Source organism: Colletotrichum fructicola (assembly GCF_000319635.2).
Source record: "Colletotrichum fructicola Nara gc5 chromosome Unknown KSG_Nara_v1_contig09, whole genome shotgun sequence".
Classification (NCBI taxonomy): Eukaryota; Fungi; Ascomycota; class Sordariomycetes; order Glomerellales; family Glomerellaceae; genus Colletotrichum; species Colletotrichum fructicola.
Window position 1 is genome coordinate 1,757,183 of NW_027094059.1, and position 12,831 is coordinate 1,770,013.

The 12,831-nt window shown below is 55.0% G+C and overlaps 2 protein-coding genes across 2 annotated transcripts; one reads left to right on the forward strand and one right to left on the reverse strand.

Moving 5' to 3' along the window:
- Positions 1 to 1,772: 1,772 nt before the first annotated feature.
- CGGC5_v014777 (uncharacterized protein) lies at positions 1,773 to 8,940 on the reverse strand (the record flags this gene model as incomplete). Its single annotated transcript, XM_032029669.1, has 4 exons — positions 1,773 to 7,990; positions 8,038 to 8,125; positions 8,183 to 8,741; positions 8,894 to 8,940. 4 exons carry the CDS (start codon positions 8,938 to 8,940, stop codon positions 1,773 to 1,775), a joined length of 6,912 nt encoding a protein of 2,303 aa, XP_031890792.1.
- A 3,004-nt stretch (positions 8,941 to 11,944) lies between these two features.
- Positions 11,945 to 12,805, forward strand: CGGC5_v014778 (uncharacterized protein; the record flags this gene model as incomplete). Its single annotated transcript, XM_032029670.1, has 2 exons — positions 11,945 to 12,011; positions 12,063 to 12,805. The coding sequence occupies 2 exons, from the start codon at positions 11,945 to 11,947 to the stop codon at positions 12,803 to 12,805; spliced, it is 810 nt and encodes a 269-aa protein (XP_031890785.1).
- Positions 12,806 to 12,831: the final 26 nt, after the last annotated feature.

The window sequence follows — 12,831 nt, forward strand, 5'->3', positions numbered from 1 at the left end:
ATGTACGAATATTGTCGATTTTTCTTGTCTGCATAGCGACGGCTAGGGGTTTCTTCGGTTCTTGGTCTTTTCTATCTTTCCTGTCCATCGCTGCGACATACAACACAAAGACGACTCGGCCACCTTTATCCATTCGACCGACAGGCACGGAGTGTTTCGCGCCGACCCGTAACTTGGCAAAGCCACTCATGGTCCCGCAACCAATTTGCCTCAGGCTCAACCCGTTGGAGGCTAGAGTTGACGTCCTCCAATACTTTTACTTTCCTTGCCCACGAACACAACTCTGACGACGACGTTAATTATGTACGATCTCGCCAGGCGCATCCGAAGCTTCTGGGTGTGTACCCCGGAGCAGGATACCTGCCAAACACGGAGGAATGAAACGACGGTCATGTGAAGAAGACAAGGGAATGAAGCGGAGTGGTTGAGTGAAAACGGGCAAACACGCAAAATGCGCGAGCCTCGCAGAAAACCGCATCGCCAGTTGACAGAGGCTTTCATTGTCTCCGAGCCCTTTTCCTACATTGAGACGTTCTGGCTCTGGCATTGTACAATGGGTAGACAAGCAGGAAACGCAACAAAAAGAGACATACTTTGGCTGTTGGTTGGTCTGCTGCATTTTCTTCAATTCTTATCCTGCTGAGCACATAGTGGACGGACATGACCTTGCCTGCCTCCTCTGTTTCATGGCGGCAAGTCTTTCTCTTTTTGAGATATTTCTTGGGCGTGCCAGGCCCTCACGCGGATAACGTTCTGTTTCTTTGACACTCATGAAGAAAGATTGCATCCCTACCCACGAAGATGTGTCTCTGCCAGGACGGAGGAACATCTCGGGATCGCGTCAAAAGCCGAAAAGACCTTAGGTGGGATTACGGTCAAAAATTAATACAATAGTTTTACGGAAAAGGAATGGGATACGGGATTGGTTTCTTAAAAAGGTTGGATTGGACTGGACGAACTGAATAGTAGAAGGGAAGGTTTGCTAGCGGGTAGGGTTTACACATAGGTAGCTTCTTCATAAATGCATTATCGACCTTCAGGTTTTGACAACAAGCAACTTCACCTGCCCAGTGGAGATCTTCATCTCTGTCATGACTGTCCAAGTCACGTCTGCAGCTGAGAATATCGTCACGTTGAATTGTACGCCGTGCAGTGCACTTGGAAGACCGGAACCTTCTAGCAGCTGTCTTGCCGGTCGGGCTGAAGCAGATGAACATTCTGAAATTTTATTCCTAGTGATACATGAGAGGAAACATTACTCGTTTCCCGCTCGATCGGACTAAAAAAAACGCGAGGAAAATAGGTTGAAGAGATTGGATGGGCTCCGAGAAGCCACATTAGGGAGTACGATGCGGTGTTCTCATTTCCTGCAACTGATGGGGGAGAAACCACCAGCACGAGATGCCGGATGACACGCGCAATACAATCTGAATAGAAGGCAGAGGGTATATCCAGGAGTAGGAGGAGCCTGAAGCCTGAAGAGCAGAGACATGATATTTGGGAAAAGAAAGACAAGGGAAAACACACACGATGTTTTGTGTGCGTATGGTATGTATGAGTGCAGTTAAATCCGACAAATCAATCGCTGTTCCTTCTTCTTCGGATCCCTTTTTGATCTTCGTACATCATCACGCTGAAACCATGGACCATCTGTTCTCTTCTTCTTTTTTCCCCTTATCCATAACCCAAGATAGCAGTAGTAGATATCCAGCAGAAGATCATCCCTCCGTGGAGTCGTGTGTGTGTGTGTTGGCTCAGTAGCGGAAAGCAACCTAGGAGGCGGGCTTGGACGGGGCACCGGCGATCCAGTTGTGGCCACCGCCGAGGGGCACGACGCGCTGAAGCTCCTCGCCATAGAAGCGGTTCCACATGGAGTGACCCGCGAAACTCACAGCATCGGGGGCGGACCGCGTCTGCGTACGCTTGAGTCGCAGGTAACGGGACTCAGAATCCTCGGGGGTCAATGGCGCGGAGTCGTAGGCGTGCAACGCCGGCTTCGTGGGAGCAATCCACATGATGCCGTTGTCTTTGGGAATGATGACCTTTGGAGCCGACCACATGGGAACGATGGGTGTTGTAGGCGCGGACTGCGTCCACATGGAGTGGCCCTCAAAGCTGACGAGCCCGGTGGCGCGAGTCTGGGCCTTGGTTCGCTTGAGACGCAACTCGCGAGATTCGGAGTCCTCTGGCGTCAGGGGAGTGGCGTCGAAAGAGTGACGGAAAGGCTTCGCGGGCAGAGTCCACATGTTTCTGTTTTCCTCCGGAGTTGTCACCTCGGGCGCGGACCACAGAGACGTGGTAGTTGTGCTCATGGGCAAGGGAGACGGCGCAGGCTCGAACTCGGGCTCCAGGTCATACTCAGACTCGGTATCGGCCTCGCGCGCAGGCTGTACGTACTGCGTCGGTTGGAGGAAGATCTCGGGCTCGGCTCGCTGCTCGAATTGCGGCTCGGCGGGCTGCTCATACTGCTCATCGTACTGTGGATCAAACTGAGGCTCGAACTGCTGCTGCTGGTAGTATTGTTGCTGCTGATACATCTGTTGCTCGAGCAGTCTCTGATTATATTGCTGCTGCTCGAAAAGACGCTGCTCATACTGCTGTTGCTCGTACAAGCGTCGCTCATACTCCTGCTGCTCGAACTGTTGTTGCTCGTATGCCTGCTGCTCGAGTTGTTGCTGCTCGTAGTACGGCTGCTGCTCAAATTCGGGCTGCTCGGCATACGGTTGTTGATCAAAGTTGAACTGCTCAACGAATCGAGGCTGCTCGACCTCTTGCTCGAAAGGCGCTTCGACAGGGTAGGCGGATGCAGCGATGGCCTCATTTAAAGCTTCCTGCCACTGCTCAGGGCTAGCCTCGTTGCGGGTGAGATTAGCAGGGGTCGCAGAGGCAGAGATGGCTTTGTTCAGAGCGTCAACCCATTCAGCGGGGCTGGCAATGGTTCGGACAAGAGGAGCCGAAGCTGATATTTCTCCGATAGCCTCGTTCAGTGCAGCTTCCCAGTCTGCGGAGCTAGCTTCAGTACGGCGAAGTGGTTCCTGGGGCTTGTCGGATTCGTTCTCCCACCAGGTGGGTTTCTTAACAGGCACCTCCGGTAGTGGTTCGAACTCGGACACGGCTTCCGATACAACTGACCGCGTTGAAGCTGTGTCCAGGCTGGGTGTTGATCGGCCAGATGAGCCGGCATTTGAAGGTGAGCTGGGCCTTGCTGAAGCAACGGAGATCCAATCGTGTACAACAGGCTTGGTGGGGGAGGCAACCCAAAGGCTGGTGGAAGTGAGGGAAGGAAGAGCTTCAAAGCTCACACGTGCCGTCGAAGACATGCTTACACCAATGGGCAAGGCAGAGGTAGTCTTGAAAGTTGCGCGCTTGTGGCCGGCATCGAAAAGTCCCTCGTATACCACTTCGACAATGACGGCGGGGGCATTCCAGAGAGACTTGGCTGGTGTCCGTGGCGATGTCCAGAGGCTGTTTGAGGTCAGAGTAGGGAGTGCTTCAACAATAACGCGAGCGGTCGACGACACGGTCAGGCCAACGGGAGACGCAGAAGTTGTCCTGAAGGTGATGCGCTTGTAGTCAATGTTGAAGAGACCCGTGGCCTCCGTCTCGACGATTGTAGGAGAAGCGGCCCACAAGCTCTTCATGGTCTGAGGCTTGGTCACCGGCGTCGCCATTGTCTTGAGCTGCGATCGTGTCCAGAGGGTGCCGCTGTTCGGTGTTTCGACGAGCTTCAGAGGAGCGATCCAGAGATTATTGCTGCGGATGATTGCAGGTTCAAGAAGCTGAGTCTGGATACGAGGAGGAGCGTTCATCGTATCCATATACGCTGTCCAAGTACGTGCGTCAGGCTGCGGCAGCCCTGGTGGGAGACGGACACTAACGAAACGCTTGGGCTTCCCGGTCCAAAGCAGGGACGACGTCTCGGGCGACGACCGCACTTCTTCGGCAGCAACAGTAATAACCATGGAGTCATGCTTGGTATCGTCTTCATCATTGGCCGTTTTCTCGTCCTCGGAGGGATACTCAGAGGAACCCTGGGAAACGTACTCGTCCTCAACGAGAGAGTCGGGACGGTAGTATTGCGGCTGGGGGAGCAGGCTGTTCTTGGAGGGAACTTGGTCCGACTGCAAGAGACTGGCAATCTCCCACAGCGTGGTCTCATCGAAACCGTCGTCACTCTCATCATCCTCGTCAATGTCCGACACCTCATCGTCGCCCTCCTCTTCCTCGTCATAGTCGTCGAAGAACGAGGAAGAGTATTCCTGAGCCTGGAGCTGTTGCGCGCGAGCCTCCAGAGCCGCGCGGACTGCTGATCCTCCGGTGGACATGGTACCAGGCATGGCCATGAACATTTGGCGGGGTCGCGGTTGGACAGTCGCAGTATCTGACTTCTCGCCCCAAGGGAACTGGAAGATGCCAAGGGTGCCGCGCTTGTCTGGAAGCGGCTCGGGGTTCTCAAGAATATCAGGAAGGGCGGTGATGCGCTTGCTTCGCCTTGGGGGTCGCTGTGTGAGTGGACGAGCCTGGGTTTTGGGAGGCTCAGCAACAAACGAAGCTCGCCAGAGGGACTTGGTGAAAGAGATGCGCAGCTTTTTAGCGGCAGTGTGATCCGACTGCCATAATTGGAAGCTCTCGATGACTAGAGGCTCGGAGGTCTTGCGCGCGGCAGGGCGGACTGATAGTCCAGGGAGCACGACGGCAGCTTGTCCGCTTTGAGTGGGCTCGCTCGCAACATCGTGGGTCGGGGCCCAGAGCAGCGCTGGTTCGCGCTCAGAAGATAGTGGCGAGACGGGTGCCCAAAGATGTCCCTCTGGTGCAGCTCGCTCCTTCGGCATGAGCGTCGCGAGAATCTGAGCGTCGACGCCCTCGGACTCGTCGGTGTCCGGTGGGGTAGGACTACCCAACTGCGCACTTACACGCGCCTTTGAGACAGACAAGAAATTGAGATTCCGCTTGGCCAATAGTTCGGTCGCATTCTCCATATACTCCATCTGCGCGTCGTTGAGTCGCCGTTGCCAGAGGCTAGTGCGATTGTCGTTGGAGGAGCTGGATGAGGCGGCGCTTCTGAGGTCTTCGTAGGACGACTTGTTCAGGCTAACTCCGCTCTGCATCCGAGCGCGACGCGATGCGCGTCGATCTGCCGCAATGTTGGAGTGCAGGGAAGAATCCCTCGAATGCACACTGACATTCGACGGCTCTTGCTGCGAGTTGCGAACAGAAGTCGTCCCATTCGTGGAGAAGGAATCGCGGCTAAGGCCATGCTGCATCTCGTGCCATTGGTTTTCTTGCTGACCCATTTCAGCTTCGAGAGACTCGAGGAGGCGGATTCTTTGTCCCTGGCTCTCATAAGAGTCCCTGTTGGGTTCCTCGAGCTTCTTGAGTTGCGCCTGGATCATCTCGTAGGCGTGTTGCGGCGACTCCAGTGGAGACGGCTCCGCCACCTGCAGCACCACAGCATTCATCCTCCTAGAAGGCGACTTGAGCTGCAGTGGTGTTGGCGGTGGCATCCGACGTGAGTTGACCTTCTCCTTACGCTCCGAGAACGTCACGCACTCGTCGCCAATACGACGGTGCCAACGGGCGCCCCGATTGGCGACACTCACGTCAGGGAGATCGGCTGGTCCGTCCTGTATAGAATGCACGAAGTCTCTCTCGTGCTCTACAGAAGCGTCCAACATAATGTCAATGACCTCCTTGCCGTCACCGTGGCTAATCATCGATACGTCGCGTGGTTGAATCCAGGTGGGTTTAGGCATGTGCGTGACGTCTTGAAGGTTCACAGCAGCGACAGGCGAATGGATTGATCCCCAGTTTGTCGTCGCAACCTCGTCATGGGTTCTCGACTCGCTGAATTCCGAGAGGCTTGGGTTTCGAGTAGGAAGGACCGGAGACGACTGGCGCTTGGCTCCGTCGTATGATATGCCCTGGGCGCGTTCGTGAACGGGCAGATCGGGAATCCACGAGTCGCGGTCTTCGGCAAGGCCTCTTCCAGTGACAATCGAAGTGTCGACACTGAACTTAGACGTGTTCCGAGGGTAGTTCAAGGGATGCTGAGGCTCGTCAATATCGAGGATACTCTGTGTGCGCACTGAAGTCTTGGTGGAGATGTCAGACGACATCTTTGATTGAACACGGCTGCTGTCTGTATCCCACCCTCCTTTGCCCTCGACCATAGCGTTGTTTTCAATCTTGTAAGCTGCGGGCAAAACCGGCATCTCAGGAACCGATTCCCTGGCCTTGGAACCAGCGTCGGAGCTGCTGGGCGGCCTGGGAAAAAAGAGGTCCATCTTCTCATCGAATGTCATGCTCTTCGTGTCATTAGGCAGCGGCCGAATGGGATTGCCGGCACTCTTAGGCGGGGGCGGGAGAGGAGGCAATTGAGTAGGGCTCCCCGGATTTGACAGCAGGATTGACTTTCTGCTGATGATGGAGCCTCCGGACTTGCTCCGCTTGTGGTTGGGAGTATCTTCCGCGGGAAACACCGAGCGATCCTTACCCTGTTGCCTTGGAATTGGACGTGGTCGATGAACAACGGAGCCGGATGACTTCAGCGCTGAACCGGGGGACTGCAACCCAAGAGGAGTCTTGGCGGCTTGGTTGACCGCACCCTGAATGATGTTCTGCACTGCTGTCGGGTCATTATACTGAATGTTATTCACGAACATGACCGTCTGTTCATTTGGTACCATTGCTTCCTTGGGAAGAGGTCGCATCGTCATCGCTCTGGGGTTGGATGGCAAACCCGTCGTCGTTGGTCGTCGTTGTAGACTTGGCCCACTAGAGCCGTCCTGGTTCTGGTTCTGGTTCTGATTCTTGGGCGACAACGGCTTGCTCCTAGATGGTCGGATCGTCGGATCAACAGACGACTGGATGGGCCATGTTGACGGGAGGTCCTTCTTTGGTGATGTCAGGCGAGCAGCGCTCTTTGGGGGAGGAGGCGGCACCAGGGCGGTTGGAGGTGACATGGCTTGGACGGTGGTGGATGTTGATTTCTGGCTGGCAGACCTGTCGATCGTTCTTTGACTAACAGACCTATCAGTGGTTTTTTGACTGCCAGATCTCTCCATCGTCTCAAAGGGACTGAGGGGTCGGTCCGGCCGGGGCGGACGAGGTGGAGAAACGGAGCTTAGAGGAGCTGCCGACTTTGGCGGCGTGACCGGCCTAGATTCTTCCTTGGGTGGAAGAGCCTCCGGCATTTGACGAGGCGATCTCCGCCTCAGTTCCTCAACTCCTGGAGAGAGCTGAGCGGATGAGGTTGTCGCTGGAGGATTTGACATCAATCCAGCAGACTTGAGGGGCTGAGGCGCCGCTGGGGGCGATGTCGGGCCAACCTCTTTACGCTTCATGCTCTGGGCTCGCTTGAGGGCCTCCTCTGGCGTGATCGCTGGTGGTTGAGGAGCGGGGCGTTGTGCAATCAAGCTCGGCAATCTTTGCATAGTTGCCATGTCGTTGTCCCTTTTCTCCCGGTCATTCTGTGCGGCGGTCGCCAGGTCGATGGTTGCGATCTTGTTGAGAGGGTTGCGCTCGCCGCTCTCCTGAAGAATCGGGTTGGAGATGGCGTTCTTAATGCTTGCGCCAGGCCCTCCTCGATCGAAGATGCTTCTCTTGTACTGCGGCTTCGGTGCGTTTTCCAACCTTCTGCCTTCTCGGACGGGGGCGGTCTGCGCACGTATGGGAGGGAAGAGTTGACCCTGGACAGGAACCCCTCCGACACCGATAGCAGCTTGGCCAGGTACGGAGCCGGCAATGATGGGCAAAGAACCACCAGCGCCTGCCTGGATCTCGGGACGCGGCGCTTCTCTAGGTTGTCCGAAGGTGGTCACGGTAGTGATGGTACCAGCCTTGAGATCTTCGTACCGGGTTGGCGGGTAGTCGGAATCGGAGGTGCCAAGATCTCTGCTGGAGCTTATGTTACGCGGTGACTGCGCGTCAGGGTGAGTAATCTGCTGGGGGCGGGGAGGAAGAAGAGAGTCAGAAAACCCGGTGATGATTCCTGGGGAAGTCAGCTGAGAACCGGGGATCGTCAAGAAGTTCACTCACCAACTAGGAGCGAAAGAGCAGTCGCGGGCAGGGCGGTTCTGAAGATCAGCTCAATAGACTCTGCTCCTAACAGCATAGGAATGCTTCCCTGTTACCATGAGATCAGTCATCTGAGTTTGATGCTCTCAACCGAAGCTTTACTCACTGCAGTCCACGCACCATGTCCACCCATGATCCACAGGACGGCCTTTTTACCCTGAGCACCAGCCTGGCCGCTTTTGGCGTCCGCGATGAGACCGAGAGAGCTCGCCCTGAAGGCGAGCATACCGATGATGAGAAAGTCCGTGACCATGATGACAACACCGATTGGCAAAACGTCGGTCTTGGACACGCAGACGGTGGCAATCTGTGGTTTCTGAAAGCCGACGAACACAGCACCCAGCACAAAACGGGTTCCAATGACGGCCTGGGGAATGATGGCGCCCGTCGGCGCCTTGGCGTTTGAATTGATTGCCCATAGCAGGTATTGTTCGATGGCGAAACGGGCCAACTGGTCGAAAATGGTAGTAAATATTACGGCGACTTGGCACCCGGAGGTCGCAGTCGGATCGATAGTAAGGGCGGCGAAGTCGATTTGAGCCCACAGGGCTGCGGAAGCAAGGAATGTGATGAGGACCAGCCTCAGGCCGTCCCGAAAGATCTTTGAGCCATGGCCCTTTGCGAAAAGAAAGACGGCGGCGGACGCGGCGTTGAGAACGATGCCACTATTCACTGCGGGTTAGCCTCTGTTCCTGAACCCGAGTCCTCCCATTCCATGATCTCCTCTCTCTTTCTATCCCCTCAAGGGTCATTCATGACGTCCCATCCCCCATCATATACATCCATCTTCAAGGTTGCGGAGAGGCGGGCGACTGACAAGGTGAGGGCGGCAACGAGGGCCTGGACAATTCCTGGAATGAACATTTCGTGTGTCGTCGGCGCCGCGGGCCGGCCGGGATAGAATCGAAAACCCAGTCAATGGGGAAATGCGAGAAGTAAGATCTAAGAAAGAAAGCGAATCATCATGGAAGTGCTGTCGAATTACGGTAGCATCCTATGATTGAGCAGAAGAGAACACGACCAGCTACGCCCCACGAGGTGGCAGATAGATGGTATGAAGGAAATTGAGATGGAGTCCAGCGCGCAATGTTCTTAGTTGGCAGCCCTTCTCTCGAGTTGTCGGGGACGCAAGAGAGTGGAGTTTCAACGGAGGACACAGACGAAGAGGGAAGGAAACTACATTAGCCGACAGACGACAGTTGGGGTGTGTGTGCAGGCTGTGCGAAGGAGGGAGGGAGGGAGGCTCGGTCGACTCTCGAGGGCGTCTGTGTCTGTGTCTGCGTCTGTGTATGGGTTGCCGCGCTGGTCCCGTACTACCGACACCTTGAATGGAGAACCTAGAAGAGACGACGTATTATGGGCAAGGAAAGGGCAATTCGAGAGACTGCAGTGGCAGGCCACCTTTCTCAGAAAAGACAGCCAGATGTTACTCTACCGGGGTGTCTAAGCCAGTCCGACGCGACGAAGCAGAGGGGAGGAGCACGCGGTGAGCAGGAAGCGAGAACAGAGCCAGGGACAACCAAGGCGATAGAGACAAGAGAGGGGCGAATTGGGCAAAGTGGTAAAAGATCCTGAAAAAAAAAGGACAAGAGGGTCTCAAACCGGCCTTGGGCAGGGTGCTGTGTGAGATCTCTCGATACGTCGTTCATGCCGGTAGTGGTCAGGGGGTGCGATTGGATTGTCTGCAAGGCTGACAGGGGTCGCAACCTTGTTTATCCACCAGGACGGCGTGGCGTGCGTCGACTCTGTTTCAGCATCGAAACCCACGATGTTCGGAATGGAGGGGTCGAGGACCGGCCAGAGGTCGGTGTCGGGAGATGGGCCCGATTTTTCGTCTATTTTCCTCCTCTGCGTCTTGTCTGTTCGGTGGCTTTGTATTCATTGGTTTTTGCTTTTCTTTTTCTTTTTGGACGCTTTTAGGTTGGGGGCCGTCGGAACAGCAGGAGGCCAGACTTTGCGTAAAGAGTCTCCTCCAGTCTTGGGGCGAGTCTTGAGGCTGAGGATACTTGCTGCCCTCTGTGGCAACTTGCAAGAGAGGAGCTTGGGGCTATTGCAGTCTTGACGCAGCCAGAGTCGGCCCATAATTGCCAATGAGGGTGAGCACGAATACATAGTAGCCAAGTCAACTTGGCCAGAGGGATCCTCGGTCTGAGGAAGTGACATGTGTTTGCATCATGCAGAGATAGCCAGCCCGCCCGAGGTGCGACAGAATAAGCAGAAGGTCACAAGGAAGAGGCTGGTAGAGTCAGGGGAAATATGCAGCAGCTTGGGGAAAGGGCTGAAGTGTTGAGTCTGGAAGATGGGCGCAACGGAAAGGCTTGCACACGCACTCACACACACACACACACACACACACACATACACACATACACAGAGAAGCATTTCCGAAAAGAGCGCTGTCCCTGAGATTTGTCAGGGGTTTCGGTGTTCTTGGCATCTCGGTAGCGGATGTCCCTGGCGAGGGTTCCCTTGCTGCATGCTCTGCCACAGCACGAGGGGCGGCGGCGGTTACTGACGTGCCGCTGCTGCTGCCGCCGCTGCTGCTGTTTACCGCAGTACCTCACTCACTGCCCTGTGCACGAGAAGAAGAACAGAGATCCATCCATATTGCAGCCATGCAGCAGAGACTGCCGAATACTAATCAGCCTACCTGCCTTACGAATACCTCACCGAACAAGCTTTGGCCGCCGGGTTGACTCTACGTTTCGGCTGCTACCGAATCCGAACGGAACCTGGGAACATGATTGGTTTCTCTGCTTCGTCCAACATCCATCCTCCGTGTTCCTTCACTGTCACCTAAACCTCCAAAGGCATATCAATTCCTATCGATCCATTGCCAGCAAGGCATCTGTAATACTGTAATAGTATCCATCCATCATCGACCTAGTACACTACGGTAAGGCTTGACCGCCGAAATGGTGATGCTGGAAGTGCTTCCGGGGCTTTGAAGCCGTCAGACAATTCTTCGCCCAGATTCCTAATGATATCTAAGCCGTCTGAATGCTGCCCTGTCGTTTGGGGATGAACTCGATCGGCGTCGTCATTACCCCGCCTATACCGCAAGAGACAGCGGCGATTTAGACTTTGTCACCGGCAGTGCGTCAAGGTTTTCACTCAGTTCTCTCTCCGTCACTTACTTCCCAGTGTCCCCGTCTGGGCGGTCCAAGTATCGACCGGGTCGGACTTCGTTTCTGAAGTTTCCGCTGCCTCTCGGCTACGAGAATCGAGCTCACGGAACCACGAACTCCAGACAATGAGTCACATCCATGGTTCGCTAAACGAAGCCTTCGAGTCCAATGCAGCCCATGAACGTTAACGCTTCCTACGCTTAGAGGCGCAGGGGATGTGCAGAAAGCCGTACAATTTCGCAGTCCAGCAAAAGTGACAGCCGTTTGCGTCCCCTTCTCAAGCGGTAATCCCGCCTCAGCTTCATTCCGCCTACGCTTCAATTGACCAACCGCACGTGTCGTAATCTGAGCATCCCAAGAAGGATGAACGGCTGGCCACTGTAATCAGGGGTTTCGTGGATGGACCTACTGGATTCGGTTTGGCGGTATGTCACACACCTTTCCTCCCATCCCCATCGGCTTACTCCGCATGCCTGGCTCTTCGGCACCGGGCCCGAACACGGTTGATGGGCAGGCTCACCGGCGTTGTTCTCCAATGAGTCAACAACATGGCGTAAAGGGTGTAAGTTGATATAGAGCCTTATCGCGCAGGCGCTCGAAGGAGCGCTGGTATCATGTGGTGCTGCTGTCTTTGCTACACGAGGTGTACAACCGAACATATAATAAATACGCAATGAAACCCATCCTTCGATGATGGTCCTAGACTTTGCCACATCTCTGTAATTAACAGTATATTTGCCATGCCGCGCAACGAACTCGAGTATCCGAAGAAGCCTTTTGGCACTGTCAAGCGTTACGGCCCGCGAGGTGACACCCCACCTGCTTTGGTGGTTTAGACATCAACTCATTGCTTCCCAGCTTCATACGCACTTTCCACGATCCACAAGATCATAAACACCAGCCCCATATTGCATGTCTCTTTCAATGATATCAGCAGTCCCTTCCCCAGCATCCTACCAATGCTTGGGCAAATGGGGTCTTACACTCGACCATCGGCCGACGAAGGCGACGTCCTCGACCTTTATCTTCATGGCTACGTCTCCTCGCGAATGATGAATACGTCCCGTGGTAGTGGCCCTTCAGACGGCATGCCCGTCTGCGTTGCTGCCAGCCACCTTGATGGTCTCGTCATGGCCTTGACTCCCAACTCTCACAGCTACAACTATCGCTCCTCTGTGCTCTTCGGCCATGCTAAAGTGGTGGAAGATCCAGCCGAACGTCTGTACGCCATGGAACTCATTACTAACGGCGTCATCCCCGGATCTTGGTCCAACACAAGAGTGCCCCCAAACAAGGCCGAGCTGTCATCTACCAGTGTGCTCAAAGTCACCATCGAGGCCGGAAGTGCCAAGGTGAGGTTCGGGCCACCTGGAGACGAGAAACATGATAGAGATGACGCAGAGGCTGTCAACAAAGTCTGGACCGGCGTCGTGCCTGTGTATAGAACAATGGGTGAGCCTGTATCCGGGCCCTACAATGTTGTAGACCCTCCGTCGTACATCACCGACTTTATCAAAAGTGTCAATTCAGAGACGCGAGAATTTGCTGAATCGGCGGCAGCCCGTGTTCCGGTCAAGAGAGGCGGGCCCGGAGAAGCATGAGACACTGAAGGGTAGACGAGAATGCG